The sequence below is a fragment of the Mobula birostris genome, chromosome 11 (assembly GCF_030028105.1).
Source record: "Mobula birostris isolate sMobBir1 chromosome 11, sMobBir1.hap1, whole genome shotgun sequence".
NCBI lineage: Eukaryota > Metazoa > Chordata > Chondrichthyes > Myliobatiformes > Myliobatidae > Mobula > Mobula birostris.
Genome location: NC_092380.1, coordinates 17,528,639 through 17,545,143, shown reverse-complemented (window position 1 = coordinate 17,545,143; position 16,505 = coordinate 17,528,639). Strand labels below are relative to the sequence as shown.

Sequence of the window (16,505 nt, the reverse complement as noted above, 5' to 3'; positions counted from 1 at the left end):
AACAAAAACTCGCAGACCTGAAAACCCCAACCCTTCCCTCGCACAGAAACTAACAGATTGTCCACATGGAAATTCGCAGCTAGAATATCAAACCCCAAACCCGCAGTCCCCTCCCTCATTAGGCAGGAAAATCCAAAGATTCCCTGTCCTATGGGTGATAAACATTCTTCTCAGCTCTATCCTGAATGGCTGGCCCCTTCCTTTTGAGAATCTGACCCTTGGTTCTACATGCAAAGGTACGAAATCATAGCTTCACATCTTCTCTATAAAACTCCTTATGTTTCCATCAGGTTCCTTCTCATTGTTGTAAACCCCAGGGCAAAGACTCCTTCTGCTTAATCTCTCCTCATCAAGCACGATTTTGCTCATGGGGGGGTGGGGGGAGGAGGGCAGGTAATGAGGAAGGCATGTAGAATATTGTTTAAATGGTGTGGGACTTCCAGTATTGCTAAATCTGGATTCTCCCTTATAAAAATCAAAGGAAGTTACCAGCAGGTGATGAGGGGGGGAAGTGGTCTTTGTTCCAAGAGACTGGAGGATACCAGTAGGGAAGCTTTGCTTTGAATCAACTATATCTGAAGTATTGTGTGCAGTTGTGGTCTCCTTATTTAAGGCAGCATCCAGTTACCTTGGAGGTAGTTCACTGAAGCTTCACTGGATTGATTCCTGGGGTGAAGCGGTCATCTCCTGAGGCAGGGTTGAGAAGATTAGGCCCATGGTCCCTGGGGTTGACTCTTTCTTTCTTTTTAAATCTTTTTATTGAATAAGTATACAAAAAGGTAAGCCATATAGGCACTAATACACTGTTAGAATATAATAAAATTACTGGAGATATTAATACAAAAAAAAGATACAAACAATGTAATTTAAACATAACGTACCAAGGTAACATAATAGTATACTAATTTTTATATATATATCAATAGAGAAAAGGAAAAAAAAACCCAAAAAAAACCCACCGTGCAACTAACTAAAAGCAAAGCAAAGCAATGGGCTAACTTGAAACCAAACAGAGTTAAAAAACTTAAAATCACGTCCTCAATCCCGACCTCCATAAAAAACAGTAAAAAAAAACAAGAAGGGTATATATTACATTAAATGAAAATATTGAATGAAAGATCTCCAGGTCTGTTCAAATTTAAATGAGGAGTCATAAAGATTGCCCTAATTTTCTCCAAATTCAAGCATAATATCGTCTGAGAAAACCAAAAAAAGGTAGTTGGAGCATTAAGCTCTTTCCAATGTTGTAAGATATATCTTTTCGCCATTAAAGTAAGAAACGCAATCATTCTACGGGCTGAAGGAGAAAGATTACTGGAAATTTTAGGTAGTCCAAAGATAGCAGTAATAGGGTGAGGAGAGATATCTATATTCAATACCTTGGAAATAATATTAAAAATGTCTCTCCAAAAAGTTTCCAGAGTAGGACAAGACCAAAACATATGAGTTAAAGAGGCTATCTGCCCCGGACATCTATCACAAAAAGGATTAATATGAGAATAAAAGCGAGCTAATTTATCTTTGGACATATGTGCTGTATGAACAACTTTAAATTGAATTAGGGAATGTTTAGCACAGATAGAGGAAGTATTGACTAATTGTAAAATCTGCCCCCAGTCATCCACAGAAATAATAGATCCCAATTCTTGTTCCCAATCTGACCTAATCTTATCAAATGGAGCTTTCCTAAGTTTCATAATAATATTATAAATAATAGCCGATGCACCTTTCTGACATGGATTAAGATTAATTATAGTATCTAAAATGTATGTAGGAGGAAGCATTGGAAAGGAAGAAAGTATAGTACTTGGGAAATTTCTAACTTGTAGATATCTAAAAAAATGTATTCTTGATAAATTATATTTATTAGATAATTGTTCAAAAGACATAAGGGAACCATCTAAAAATAAATCCAAAAACCGTGAAATACCCTTAGTCTTCCAAATTTGAAAAGCACGATCCATAAAAGAGGGAGGAAAAAATGTTACCTAAAATAGGAATCGCTAGCCCAAATTGGTTAAGATCAAAAAATTTTCTGAATTGAAACCAAATACGTAAGGTATATTTAACTATCGGGTTAGACACCCGTTTAAGGCATTTCAAATCAAAAGGAAGAGAGGAACCTAAAATAGAGCCAAGTGTATAACCCTGAACAGATTGCAATTCCAATGCTACCCATTTAGGAATGGATAGTATATCCTGGTCAAGTAACCAAAATTTCATATGTCGAATATTAATTGCCCAATAATAAAATCTAAAGTTAGGTAATGCTAAGCCTCCATCTCTCTTAGCTTTCTGTAAATGTATTTTACCCAGTCTCGGGTTTTTATTTTGCCAAATAAATGAAGAAATTTTGGAGTCAACTTTATCAAAAAAAGATTTTGGAACAAAAATTGGTAATGCCTGAAATATATATAAAAATTTTGGCAAAAAAAAACATCTTAACTGCATTAATACGACCAATCAAAGTTAAATATAAAGGAAACCATTTAGATGAAAGTTGAATAATATGGTCAATTAAGGGTAAAAAGTTAATCTTAAATAAATCTTTGTATTTACAAGTAATTTTAATCCTAAGATATGAAAAATAATTATTAATCAATTTAAATGGAAAGTTATGATATAAGGGAAGTTGTTTATTAATCGGGAAAAGTTCACTCTTACTAAGATTTAATTTATAACCTGAAAAAAGACCAAATTGTGCTAATAGCTCTAAAACAGCAGGGATGGATTTTTGGGGATTAGAAATATATAAAAGTAAGTCATCAGCATAGAGTGATATTTTATGGGACTTGAAGCCCCGAGTTATCCCAGTAATATTTGGAGATTCTCGAATGGCAATTGCAAGAGGTTCTAATGCAATATCAAATAATAAAGGACTAAGAGGACACCCTTGTCGAGTACCTCGAAAAAGAGGGAAAAAAGGTGAGCTTAGAGAGTTAGTATGAACCGAGGCCACAGGAGAATGATATAACAATTTAATCCAGGATATAAATTTTGAGCTAAAATTAAACATTTCAAGCACCTTAAATAAATAAGGCCATTCTACTCTATCAAAAGCTTTCTCAGTATCTAAAGAGATAATACACTCAGGAACGTTTTGTGAGGGAGTATAAACAATATTTAACAGTGTGCGAATATTATAAAAAGAGTAACGACCTTTAATAAAACCCATTTGGTCTTCCGAAATAATAAAAGGAAGTACTTTTTCTAATCTATTTGCTAATAACTTAGAAAAAACTTTAGAATCAGCATTTAATAAAGATATTGGTCTATAAGATGCACATTGAGCAGGATCTTTATCCTTCTTTAATATTAGAGAAATTGATGCTCTATTGAAAGATTCAGGAAGTTTACCAAGTTTTAATGAAGCCTCAAAAACCCTACAGAGCCAAGGGATTAATGAAGGTGCGAAACATTTATAAAATTCTACGGTAAACCCATCAGGGCCAGGAGCTTTCCCCAAATTCATAGAGAAAATAACATTCTTAATCTCATCCGTGGTAATGGGAGTATCTAACATAGAAGACATATCCTGTGAAATCTCAGGGAAGTCTAGATTATCTAAAAAATCATTCATATATTTAGAATCTTGAGGAGACTCTGATTGATATAAGGAAGAATAAAAATCACAGAAAGTTTGATTAATCCCCACATGATCAAGTATCAGTCGGTCATTTTGGTCATAAATCTGATTAATTTGAGATTTAGCATAATTAGACTTCAATTGATTAGCCAACAGTTTGCCAATTTTGTCACAGTGTAGGGTTGACTCAAAAAGGAAAGGTGACCCTAATGAAGTAAAAGTCTCTGAGGGGCTTTTGGAAGTGTGGTTCTTTCCTCTGGTGGGAAAATCTAGAACTGGAAATGAACTCTGAGGTTAAGGAGTCATTACTGAGGTGAGGTGGAGTTCCTTCTCTCGGACTGAGCATCATCTACCGGATGAAGTGGGGAGTTATCAAGTCTAGGCCAAGCCGAGGAAGAGGGTTAGCCATTACAGGAAGTGAAGGATTCTGGGGATCAGCGGGACATAGGTGAAGATCTGATCAGATGTCATGCTCGAAAAGGGTGCCACAGTTTGTAATTGATACACCAGAGGGATGTACCTCAGTTTGTAAGTGACATACTGCAGCGATGTATCACAGTCTGTAATGGATATGCTGGGGGGATGTGTCAATGTTTACCTGAGGGCTGCATTATGGTTTATAATTGATATTTCCGAGATTGTTGTTGCTGTGGTTTGTAATTGATATTCCTGCAGGGAACATCTCAACAGTCATGTTACAGTCTGAAATTAATATTTGAGGAAGGGTGCTACAGTTGGTAATCAATGTCCCCATCAATGGTGAACAGTGGGTGTTGACTTTCCCCAGGGTGCTGGTCTAGTCTGTGATCCACACACACAAATAGGTGCTACTGCATCTCCTGGTTGAGGGATTTGCTACATCTTATGAGTGGGAATTGGCCATTTATCAGAGTGAGCTCTCTTTGTTCAGTCGGTTTTTAATGAAATGTGGAACGTTGAGAATGTCCACATTTCCCCCCATTTGCTCAACTCACCCGTGATGGCGTGATACGAGGGTGGGCATGTGAATGTCCAGGTCTGGGTCATCACTAACTTCACAGTTCTTTGTTTCCTAGAAACGGTCGACCACTGAGAGTTTTGGAGGGCAAGTGGGACACCCACCAGAGGATGACAATGCGTACATGGTGAGTGGAAATTTCTACGAGTACCGGGTACACTGGAGCAAGCCTCACACAGTAAGGACACTGCACACATCTGTTCAGGGCTTCCTTCATCATGTCAGTAACTCGGTTTTCATTCCTGTCGGTCATGCAAGAGACTCAGGAATACCGTCACACTCAGATGTAGAAGGATTCTTCACTGCTGTTTCCGTAACAATTTTGTTTCACCAGTCAGGGTTGTTAGCCCTGAGCTCAACCCCCAAACCCTTGAAGGTCTCGTGGACCACTCTTAGTCTGGCCTCTACCCTTTGACCTGTTTGGCATGGGTGACCAGACAAGAGCCGAAGCATAAAGCCCTGACTCCAGAACCCGGACTGGAAAGAAAAGGGGGAGAAGTCAGAATAAGAAGCTAGAAAGCAGAATATTCTGACCTCTTCCTCCTTCCTTCCTTTGCTGTCCCGAGGAAGGGTCTTGGCCCGAAACGTCGACTGTTTATTCCCCTCCATAGATGCTGCCCGAGCTGCTGAGTTCCTCCAGCACTTTGTGTGTGTTGTCCCACATTTCCAGCATCTGCAGAACCTCTTCTGTCTCTGAAACTTGGCAATATGGGGACTAACAGAAAATGGGTGTGTGGCATATAAACAGGAGCTGAGACCGTGTGATTGTGTTGTTTAAAGAGTCCAAGCAGCAGTGATGTTATGCAGAAGGAAGTAGAAACTGGGAGTTTTCTACATAGAGTAAAAGATTGCAAGTGTGTTACATAGAGACTGAGTGAGGGTTACATAGAGGGCAACAGTGATTAACACTGAGTCTAAAAGCTTCTATAAATCTTTTAAAAAGAAATAAATGGCTCAGTGGAAGTCCCCTACTGTCAGAAGAAGAATTCATAATGGGGAAGAGAGTAAAGCAGCATAATTAAGCAAGAAGTTCAGTTCCATCTTCACAAGGACAAAAGGAAAAGGTGGGGACAAGCATCCAGGGAGAGTGAGAAATTAAAGGAAATAAATGAGAAAACAGAATGGAGAAATTAATGTGTAATAATCCATCTACAGCCTGGAGTACTGGAGTACTGCAGTCAGGTGCGGTCACCCCATTCTAGCAAGGATGCGGAGGCTTTGGAGAGGGTGCAGAAGAGACTCAATCGGATGCTGCCTGGATCAGAGGGGTTGGACCCAATCTGGGTTGTTTTCTCTGGAGCAGCAGATGCTGAGAGGAAATCTGATAGAAGTTTATAAGATCACGAGAGGCATGGATAGAGTAGTTAGACAGTATCTTCCTCACAGGTTCGAGTGTCTAATACTAGAGGGTATCTATCTATCTCCTATTTAACCCTAGCCTAGCCACAAGACAATTTACAATGACCAATTAACCGGTACGTCTTTGGACCGTGGGAGGAAACTGGAGCACCTAGAGGAAACCCATGCGGTCACCGGGAGAATGTACAAACTCCTTACAGGCAGCGGTGGGAATTGAACCTGGGTCACTGGTACTGTAACATCAAAGGAGAGATACAGGGCAAGTTTTGTTCACAAAGAATTCAGGTACCTGGAATGCACTGGTAGGGGGTCCTGCCGGAATTTGATATTTAAGATGGTCTGAGATAAGCACATGAATGTGCGGAGGATGGAGGCATATGGAACAGGGGCAGGCAGAAGGGATTTGGTGCCATTTGCTCAATCAGTTCAGCACAACGTCCATAAGACCGTACGACATAGGGGCAGACATTGGCCATAGGGATGGTTCCTACGGTGGGCGTGCTACATTGGTGCCGGAAAGCGTAGCGACACTTGCGGGCTGCCGCAGCACATTCTTGGCTTGTGTTGGTTGTGAACACCAATGACACACTTCACCGCATGTTTCAATGGACATCATACATAAATCCATCTGAGTCCATCTCCTGACACCAGTCATGGGGATGATGCTAGGGGCTGTGCCGTGAGATAATGGGACGTCGAGTGGTGCAGCGGGTGGTGCAGCTGCTCCCAGCTCTATCCGAGTGGGGTCCAATTCAGACCCGCAGTTCAGACTAGGTGGAGTTTGCAGGATCCTGCCATGACCACTTGGTGACCAATTTCCTCCAGGACTCCCGTTCCCTCCCACATTCCCCCAAAATGTGCTGACCGGCAGGTTAATGGATGCTGGAAATTACCCTGGTCTGTAGTCTGGGGCTGATCCTCAGGAGATGCTAATGGGCACAAGGCAGGGAATGGGACCCAGGGAAATAAGGGAGGGGGTGGAATTGAAGGAACTGTACTGAGAGTTAGCATAGATTCAGTGGACTAAATCATTTCCTCCTCGGTCATAAGGATTTGCAAAGATATATGGAAAATTATCAGCAGGATAGGTACAGTAATACCAACATGAGTTTATAGAAAAGATTCATGTTTTACAAACTGAGCAGAGTTTCTGAGGATGGGCCTGGTAGAAAAGATTGGGGAAAGCAAGCAGATGTGGCGATCTGGGATTTTCAGGCAGTCTTATTAAACATTAGGGTTTAGGATTAGAATGCATGGTCTGTCCTGCGTGGATTAATGGACAGGAATAAGAGGGTCTCTTTTGTGGTGTCAGTTTACAGAATTCCATAAGAGCTGCTCATCCCTCAGCTCTTCATAATAGCCATCAACGATTTGGATCTTTTTGGAAAGGCAACTTTTGGAAGTTTGCCAATGGCATTAAACTGGGTGGTCCAGTGAGTTGTTAGAGGCTTCAAAGTGACAAGTTGAGTGAGTGGGCAAACTAATGGCAGAAGCAGTTTAATGTGGCTAAATGTGAAGTGACCCACTCTGGTAAAACAAACAGGAAGGCTGCCTAATGATTAAACGGTGTAAGACCATTAGCCAGCGGAACAGAATTAGGTCATTCAAGACATTAAGCTTGCACTGCCATTCGGTCATGGCTGATTTACTATCCCTCTCAACTCCATTCTCCAGCCTTCTCCCTGTAACCTCTGATGTCCTTACTTATCTAGAACCTATCAGCCTCCTCTTTAGATACACCCAATGACATTACCTCCACAGTTATCTGTGGCAATGAATTCCACAGATTCATCACTCTCTGGCTAAAGAAATTCCTCCTTGTTTCCGTTCTAAAGGGATCTTTGCATTCTGGGGTTCTGCCATCTGGTCCTGGACTCTTCCACTAATGGAAACATCCACTTTGCGTTCACTCAGAGCAGGTCTTTCAATATTTAATGGGCTTCAATGAGATTCCGCCTCATTTTTCTAAACTCCAGTGAGTTTAGTCCCAGAGCCATACATTAACCCTTTCATTCCTGGGATCATTCTCATGAACCTCCTCTGGACTCCCTCCAATGCCAGCACATCCTTTCTGAGATAAGGATCCCAGAACTGCTCACAATACTCCTTGTGTAGTCTGACCAATGCTTTATAAAGCCTCAGCAATCGCATCTTTTTTTTACATCAACTCCAGTGAGTGTTGACGTGCAAAGAAGCAAGTGTTCACTGCAGAAAACATGCAGGCGAAGTGAGGAGCTAAGGAGGCCTTCATAGCAAATGAATTTGAGTGCTGTTTCTGTAACATTAGTGGAAACAGTGTTATATGGAGAGGAATGTAAAATTGGAGATGCAAAGGGACTTGGGAGTCCGAGTGCAGGGTTCCCTAAAGATTATCTTGTAGGTCGAGTCGGTAGTAAGGAAGGTGAATGCAATGTTAGCATTCATTTTGAGAGGACTAGAATATAAAAGCAAGAATGTAATGATGAGAACCCAAGGAAGGATGTGCTGGCTTTGGAGAAGATCCAGAGGAGGTTCACAAGAATGACCCCAGGAGCGAAAGGTTTATGGATGAGAAGTGTTTAATATCTCTGGGCCTGTACTCACTGGAGCTTAGAAGAATGAGGGGGAATCTCATTCAAATCTACCGAAAACTAAAAGGCCTAGATAGAGTGGACGATAGTCCAGGTCTAGATGGTACAGCCACAGAATGCAAGGGTGTCCCTTTGGAATTGAATTGACTTTATTACTTACATCCTTCATGTACATGTGGAGTAAAAATCTTTACATTACGTCTCTGTCTAAATGTGCAGTGTGCAATTTGTATTAATTTATAATAAATAGTATGTACAACAGGACAGTCAATATAACATAGAAATACAATTGTGTCAGCATGAATTAATCAGTCTGATGGCCTGGTGGAAGAAGCTGTCCCAGAGCCTGCTGGTCCTGGCTTTTATGCTGTGGTACCGTTTCCCGGATGGTAGCAGCTGGATCAGTTTGTGGTTGGGGTGACTCGGGTCCCCAATGATCCTTCGGGCCCTTTTTACACACCTGTCTCTGTAAAAGTCCAGAATAGTGGGAAATTCACATCTACAGAGATGAGGAGGAATTTCTCTCGCCCAAGGGTGGTGAATTTGTGGAATTCATTGCCACAGACGGCTGTGGAAGCCAAGTCATCGGGTATATTTAAAGCGGAGATTGATAGGTTCTTGATTAGTAACAGCGTCAAAGGTTACGAGGAGAAGGCAGGAGAATGGGGTTGAGGTAATAAATGAACCATGATAGAATGGCGGAGTAGACTCAATGGGCCTAATGGCCCGATTCTGCTGCTTTGTCTTGTGGTCTTAAATCAGGAGCGAAAGAGATAAGGGGTCTGCTATGTACGCGGTAATGAGCAAATGGAAAATTATATAAAGGTTGACAGAGACTGCGTGTGAGTATCTTAGAGGGTATCAGATTGGGAGAGTGCTAAATAGAGATCAACAGGGAATAAGTATGCCCTGGACAGAGGGCAAAGGAGTTAGGCTGTGTTATACAGAGTACAGGGTGGGTTTTACATAGAGAGCAGCAGTGTATGATGTGTTCTATATAAGGAGTAAATGGAGAAGCGGGAGAATTTGTGCGCGGGGTGTTGGACATTCATAGCCCGGGCGGACCTGTACATTAACAGAGAGTAGCAGTGCTTGAAAATACATTTTCCCGTGGGGGCAGAGGCAGAGTGCGTTTCACCTTGAGTAACAGAGACAGTGACGTTATCGTTCAGTCAGTAAATGAGCTGACGGCTGAGTTATGCAGGGAGCTGCGATTTGAATGGAGTGCGACCGAGGCTGGCGGCTCATTATCTTTGGGGGGGGGGGAGAAAAACGAGGGAAGTGGTGTAATTCTGAAAGCACGGAGGTGATCGCCTCATACCGCGTGGAGAAGGAATATTTGGGAGTGGGAGATGGCTGGACACAGTATCAGAAGGGCCGCAGATACTGGAATCTAAAACTAAAATTAAACCTGATTGAACCGCTCAACAGATCAAACAGCATCTGTGGAATGAGGACCAGAGTTAACAATTCATCTCAAAGATCCCTCTCCAGAACAGAGGCAGAAAGAACTCAGGTTTAATTTGCGGTAAAATGGGGATAGAAGGCACTCAGCCTGAGAAGTTGAATTGTTGATTTCCCTCCATAGAAGCTGTTTGACCTGCTGAGTTCCGCCGGCATTCTGAGTGTGCTGTTTGAATTTGCAGATCTGGGTGTTGGAGGAAGGGGTGTTCGGGGATAGATAAGACAGATGGGATGTATCCGATGAGGTGAGGCCAGGTTTGCCATGGGGGATAAGTTGATACTATTTGGTTGATAAGCTAATGGGGGAAAGGAGAGAGAGGGCATGAGAAAGGAGCGTAGAAACAGTCGGTATCTACAGGGAATCCACTGGAGTTTGTCGGTGTTCATGGGGGTCTCCGGGCCATGCCAGTATTTACAGGGGTCCCAAGGAGAGTGCTGGTATTCAGAGGGGTCCCGGGGAGAGTTCCGATGTTCATAGGGGGTCTTCGGAGTCTGCTAGTATTCACAGAGGTCCCAGAGAGCATATTGATATTTACAGGGGATCCCAGGGTGAGTGCCGGTATTCACAGAGGTCCCGGGTAGATTGTCCGTATTTATGGGAGGTCCCGGGGAGAGTGTGAGTATTTACAGGAGGTCTCGGGGAGAGTGTCGGTATTTACAGGAGGTCCCGGGGAGACTACTGGTATTTATAGAGGGTCCAAAGGTGAGTGCCAGTATTCACAGGGGGGTCCAAGGGTGAGTGCTGGTATTCACAGGGGTCCCGGGGTGAGTGTCGGTATTTACAGAGGTCCCGGGGAGCTTGCCGGTATTCACAGGGGTCCCGGGGGGAGTGCCGGTATTCACAGGGGTCCCGGGGTGAGTGCCGGTATTCACAGGGGTCCCGGGGGGGGGGGGTGCCGGTATTCACAGGGGTCCCGGGGGGGGGGGGGGTGAGTGCCGGTATTCACAGAGGTCCCGGGGGGAGTGCCGGTATTCACAGGGGTCCCGGGGGGAGTGTCGGTATTTATAGGGTATCCTAGGGTGAGTGCCGGTATTCACAGAGGTCCCGGGGGGGAGTGCCGGTATTCACAGGGGTCCCGGGTGGGGGGTGCCGGTATTCACAGGGGTGCCGGGGGGAGTGCCGGTATTCACAGGGGTCCCGGGGGGAGTGCTAGTATTCACAGGGGTCCCGGGGGGAGTGCCGGTATTCACAGAGGTCCCGGGGTGATTGCCGGTATTCACAGGGGTCCGGGGGGGGGGGGGTGAGTGCCGGTATTCACAGAGGTCCCTGGGAGCTTGCCGGTATTCACAGGAGGTCCCGGGGAGAGTGTCGGTATTTATAAGGGGTCCCAGGGAGAGAGCTGGTATTTATAGGGTATCCTAGGCTGAGTGCCGGTATTCACAGGGGTCCCGGGGAGGGGAGTGCCGGTATTCACAGAGGTCCCGGGGGGGGGAGTGCCGGTATTCACAGGGGTCCCGGGTGGGGGGTGCCGGTATTCACAGGGGATCCCGGGGGGGGGTGAGTGCCGGTATTCTCAGGGGATCCCGGGGGGGGGTGAGTGCCGGTATTCACAGGGGATCCCGGGGGGGGGGGGGGGTGAGTGCCGGTATTCACAGGGGTCCCGGGGGGAGTGCCGGTATTCACAGGGGATCCGGGGGGGGGGGTGCCGGTATTCACATGGGATCCCGGAAGTGTGTCGGTAGTGAGAAGTCCCTGATCTCTGCCTCTCCACAGACACTCAAGAGTCCCCAGGAATCTATATACAACACGCTCCATGACGCTGGCAACACAGAAGGCACCTCCGCCGCGAAGAAGTCGCTAAAGGTGAGCAGCGCCCTTTCACCCAGCGGCCCACAGCCCAGTCCCAGCACCACTGGGCATCTGGGGCCACCCGCGAGCACCGCCGCTTCGGGCTGCCAGATGGGTGGGCCGGAGTCACGGGCCGACCTCAGCCTGCCGGGGAATCCCGCTAAACCGCCATTGAGCAGTGGGTGGGCTCACTGCCACTTGGCTCCGATGGGTGGTGTCACCCGGGTGCGTTGGGTGGCCTCGCTGACGTCTCGGCGCTCATCGTATGTTGACCCTGCCAAGGGCCGAAGCACGGGACCCTGACTCCAGCCTATCGTATCTCTTTGGGTCATTGAGGCTCGCAACCCTCCAAACTCAGCAACAAGATCGTGGCCCTCTTGGAGGGAGTCTATTCACTGTCTGCCCGGTATTAGGTTAGGCGGTCTTGCTGATGGCTGGCATCGACTGGGTGGTCTGGCTAACCAGCCAGAGTGTGACAAGCCATCTGATTAATTGGTCAGTGTCTCTGGTGGTCTCACTAACCAGCCAGCAACTGTTGAAGGTTCTCGCTGACTGTCCACGGTGTGGGCAATGGCCAGCAGGTGCTGTAAGGAGTTAATTTCTCTGGAGGTGCAGAGTGAAGGGAGGTTGGTTCCTGCCCATTCATTCCTCACGCCCCCCCCCCGCCCAATTACTCCCACCAATTGGGAACCGAATCCAGAACCTTCTGACGAGGTGGGTCTGCGACACTGGGTCACCCAGTGCCTCTGTGCGCGGCTAACTGTAACCTTGCTTTTCCGTCTGTTGCAGAGGAAGCACATGGAGCCGGCGGTGGCCGACGCCGACGTCTACGAGTGTGTCTATGAGGCTTACTGAGTCCGGCTCCGACGGGGAACAGCAAGGAGCGACCCGCCCATCCAGTCCCACGCGTCCGCCCCTGCCGCTGCGCGTCTGTCGCGGAGGCTGCGTCTCTTCCTGGAGCTAGTGCCCTCGGCCATCCCTCCCCCGCAGTCAAATGTCCACGGGAATCCCTAGAGAAAGCGTATCCGCAGACTCGGGACAGCGGGAGGTGTTCACTCGCCTGCTTAGCTGGGCCAGACCTTCGTCTCCCCAGGGGTGAGCTAGAGTCTCCTGTTGCCAAATCGTTTCGTTTTTTTAATTTGGCGATACCGCGCAGAATAGGCCCTCCCGGCCTTCCGAGCTGCACAACCCAGCAAGCCCCAGTAGTCGCAGTTTAACCCTAACCCAATGATGGGGTAACTTCAATGACCAGTTAACGCATCTGCGGACTGCAGGAGGAACCCGGAGCACCCGGGAAACCCGCGCATTCAACGGGGAGGAGGTACGGAGGATGCCGGATTTGAACTCCGCACTGTGGCTCGAGGTATAATCGGGCCGCGCTAACCGCGGTCCCCCTCTGAAATCTCCGTCGCGTTCTCACTCCGACCTGTCCGTCTCTGAGACCTGCTCTCTTCCAACAAAGCCCGAAGTTCATCACCCCATCTTCCCGCTGGAAAATCAGAGCGTTTCTGCTCCACAGTCTCGTCTGATCATCAGATAGTCCAATCTGGTATCTCGTCCCCTGCATCCTGCAGTCACAGTCTGGTGTTCCCACGTTTTGTTTCACCTCGTCCTGTATGCACCACCCACAGAGATTCATCCAGAAATCAGAACCGTCCCAATTAGTGCGTTAACCTAGCCAGGACCGGCCCCACCGTGATGCAGGTGGGTAAGGAGGACTAGCCAAGTCCCAACACACGCAAAAAGCCAGCAAGTCAGGCAGCATCTACGAATGGGGTAAAAGAGTCAATGCTTCAGGCGAGACCCTTCATCGGACCCTGCTGAAGGGCCTCGGCCCGCAGCGTCGACTGCATATTCCCCTCCATAGATGCTGCCCGACCTGCTGAGTTCCTCCGGCATTCTGCGCCTGTTGCTCAAGGCTTCCAGCTTCTGCAGAACCTCGCAGTTAGTCCCAAGGTGTGTGTTTCTCAGCATCATTGCGGTTGAGCTGTGGGTTGGGGGACGTAAGCAGACCCCAAAGGGACGGTCTCCGGAACAGCTACAGGCCAACTGCATTAACCGCAAGGAGGGGAGCAACGGGATCTTCACGCTCTGTTGCCCCAGGCCACAAATTGTGACCGGTGGACCCCATTCTGAAAGTGGGACGGTCAGTGAGGGAGCAGAGTAGCACCAAGGAGCATAAAATATAAAGTCTCCACACGGTGAGGGAACAAGAAAAAGGCTAGTCCCAGGTAATGACCTTTCCAATATGAGATCAAATGTAGTGATCGGGGTCTTTAATGTGAGCCTTAATCTGGGGATTTTGGCGGCTGGGCTCCTCGTATTTTTTGAGGCTCGGAGACGAGACCGAGACCCGATATTGCCGCAGGTTTAACTGACCCATGACGAAGTGAGGGTGCCAGCGGGGAGATAACCTGAAGTGCCTGGTCCAGCTCCAAGAACTTCATCTGGGAAATGATTGCTAGGGCGGTCCACGCTTGGGTGAAACCAATGTTGGATCCGGCAGCGAGGAGAAATCTCGCTCCAGTCCGTGCCGTCGGTGGCCCAGGCACTTCCCTCAGTGAGGCTAATGAGTCAAGTGTACGGTAGCTGTGTCCACAGCAACCCAACGAAACAGCACATTAAAGTCAAGCCTCTTGCGCTTCCATCATTGGACAGAAAACGTAGCGAGCAAACTCCACAAAAATGTGAATTAAAGATGTGCGCAACCCGACATCAATGTTCTGGTCACCATTTCTTTCTCAATTCGTGCACGCAATCTTTGCTGCAAGATCTTCAATTGTTAGAACATTTCTGTGGTGGAGGATGCTGAGGTCAAAGAGCTAAACAGTACAGAGTGAGGCCCTTCAGCCCATCATATCTGTGCTGACCCTCGTACTTATCTGTACTAGTTCCTTTCACCCATGTTTGGCCCTTGGCCTTGTGTGCCAGCGTCTACTACCCTGATCATCCTCTCTGTGGGACTGGCCCACCTACAACCGGACCATGGGGGTATTGATAGGGGGGAGAGGGGTCTGGATTCCTGCCTTCCCCTGAACCACGCTTTGCTTCCTCTCCAGCCTTGTCTGCGGCTGGGCAATGGCAGACAGAGCGAAGTGACCTCGCCAGCTTCAGCTCCACGGTGACATGGCAGGGCCGAATCTGCCCCGAGCCCCCTGCCACAAATGGCACTCACTCATCTTACAGCCAGCATGATGTGATGGGACCATCACACTACTCCAAACCGATTTCCCACCAGTCTTGCAGTCTGTTTTGAGATGTCCAAGCCAGCATTAGCACGGTTAAATGCACCAAGTCCATACATCTACACCTCATGGTCTTCGCATGTTTCAGGAGCACGTTGGAACACTCTCTAGTTGCCTGGATGATGAATGGTCCAGGTAGCTGTGAGGGTCTGTTGGTTCGTAATAGACATTGGTGGATAAGCTGTCTCCGAGATAGAGACAGTGAGATCGAGAAAGGGAAAGGAAGTTTCGGAATGGACACTTCAATGCATTGACGACTGCATTGGTGCTGCTTCCTGCACCCGTGCTGAACGCTTCGATTTCATCCACTTTGCCTCCAACTTCCACCCTGCCCTCAAATTCACCTGGTCCGTTTCTGACACGTCCCTCCCCTTTCTCGATCTCACTGTCTCTATCTCGGAGACAGCTTATCAACCGATGTCTATTATAAACCAACAGACTCTCACAGCTACCTGGACTATACCTCGTCCCACCCTGCTACTTGTAAAATCACCATCCCCTCCTCTCAATTCCTCTGTCTCCACCGCATCTGCTCTCAGGATGAGGCTTTTCATTCTAGAACGAAGGAAATATCCTCCTTTTTTAAAAAAAGGGGCTTCCCTTCCTCCAAAATCAATGCTGCCCTCAACCACATCTCTTCCATTTCATACATGTCTGCTCTTACCCCATCCTCCTGCCACCCCACCAGGGATAGGATTGCTTTTGTTCTCACCTACCACCCCACCAGCCTCCACGTCCAGCACATAATTCTCTGAAAATTCCACCACCTCCAAGTGGATCCCACCACCAAACATATCTTTCCATACCTCCCCACTTTCTGCTTTCCACAGGGATCGCTCCCTACGTGACTCCCTTGTCCATTCGTCCTTCCCCACTGATCTCCCTCCTGGCACTTACCCTTGCAAGTGCTACACCTGCCCCTACACCTCCTCCCTCACTACCATTCAGAGCCCCAAACAGTCCTTCCAGGTGAGGCAGCACTTCACCTTTGAGTCTGTTGGGGCCATATACTGTGTTGGGTGTTCCTGATGTGGCCTCTTGTATATCGGTGAGACCCGACGTAGATTGGGAGACCGCTTCACCAAGTATCTACGCTCCACCCGCAAGAACAAGCGGAATCTCCCAGTGGCCACTGATTTTAATTCCACTTCCCATTCCCATTCCAATATGTCCATCCCTGGCCGCCTCCACTGTTGTGAAAAGGCCACACTTAGGTTGGAGGAACAACTCCTTATATTCCGTTTGGGTCGCCTCGAACCTGATGGCATGAAAATCGATTTCTCAAATTTCCAGTAATGCCTCCCCGCCACCCTTCACCATTTTCTGTCCTCTTGTCCCTCTCTTACGTTACCTCCCTCTTCCCTCCCCCCACTTTTTTCTTTCTTCCATGGCCTTCTGTCTCTTTCACCTATCAACATCTGAGCTCTTTGCTTCATCCCTCCCCCTCCAAGTTTCACCTATCACCTGGTGTTTATCTCTTCCCTTCCCCCACCTT

General features: G+C 47.1%; 1 protein-coding gene across 1 annotated transcript in view; it reads left to right on the top strand.

Moving 5' to 3' along the window:
* LOC140205422 (uncharacterized) overlaps window positions 1-14,478 on the top strand; it is a 38,113-nt gene extending 23,635 nt beyond the window's left edge. The window contains exons 5-7 of the mRNA XM_072273021.1: window positions 4,642-4,710; window positions 11,691-11,780; window positions 12,555-14,478. Of these exons, the coding sequence (XP_072129122.1) occupies window positions 4,642-4,710; window positions 11,691-11,780; window positions 12,555-12,620 (225 nt within the window). The 3' untranslated portion in view covers window positions 12,621-14,478. The remainder of the gene's footprint in view (window positions 1-4,641; window positions 4,711-11,690; window positions 11,781-12,554) is intronic.
* The last annotated feature ends 2,027 nt before the right edge of the window (window positions 14,479-16,505 follow it).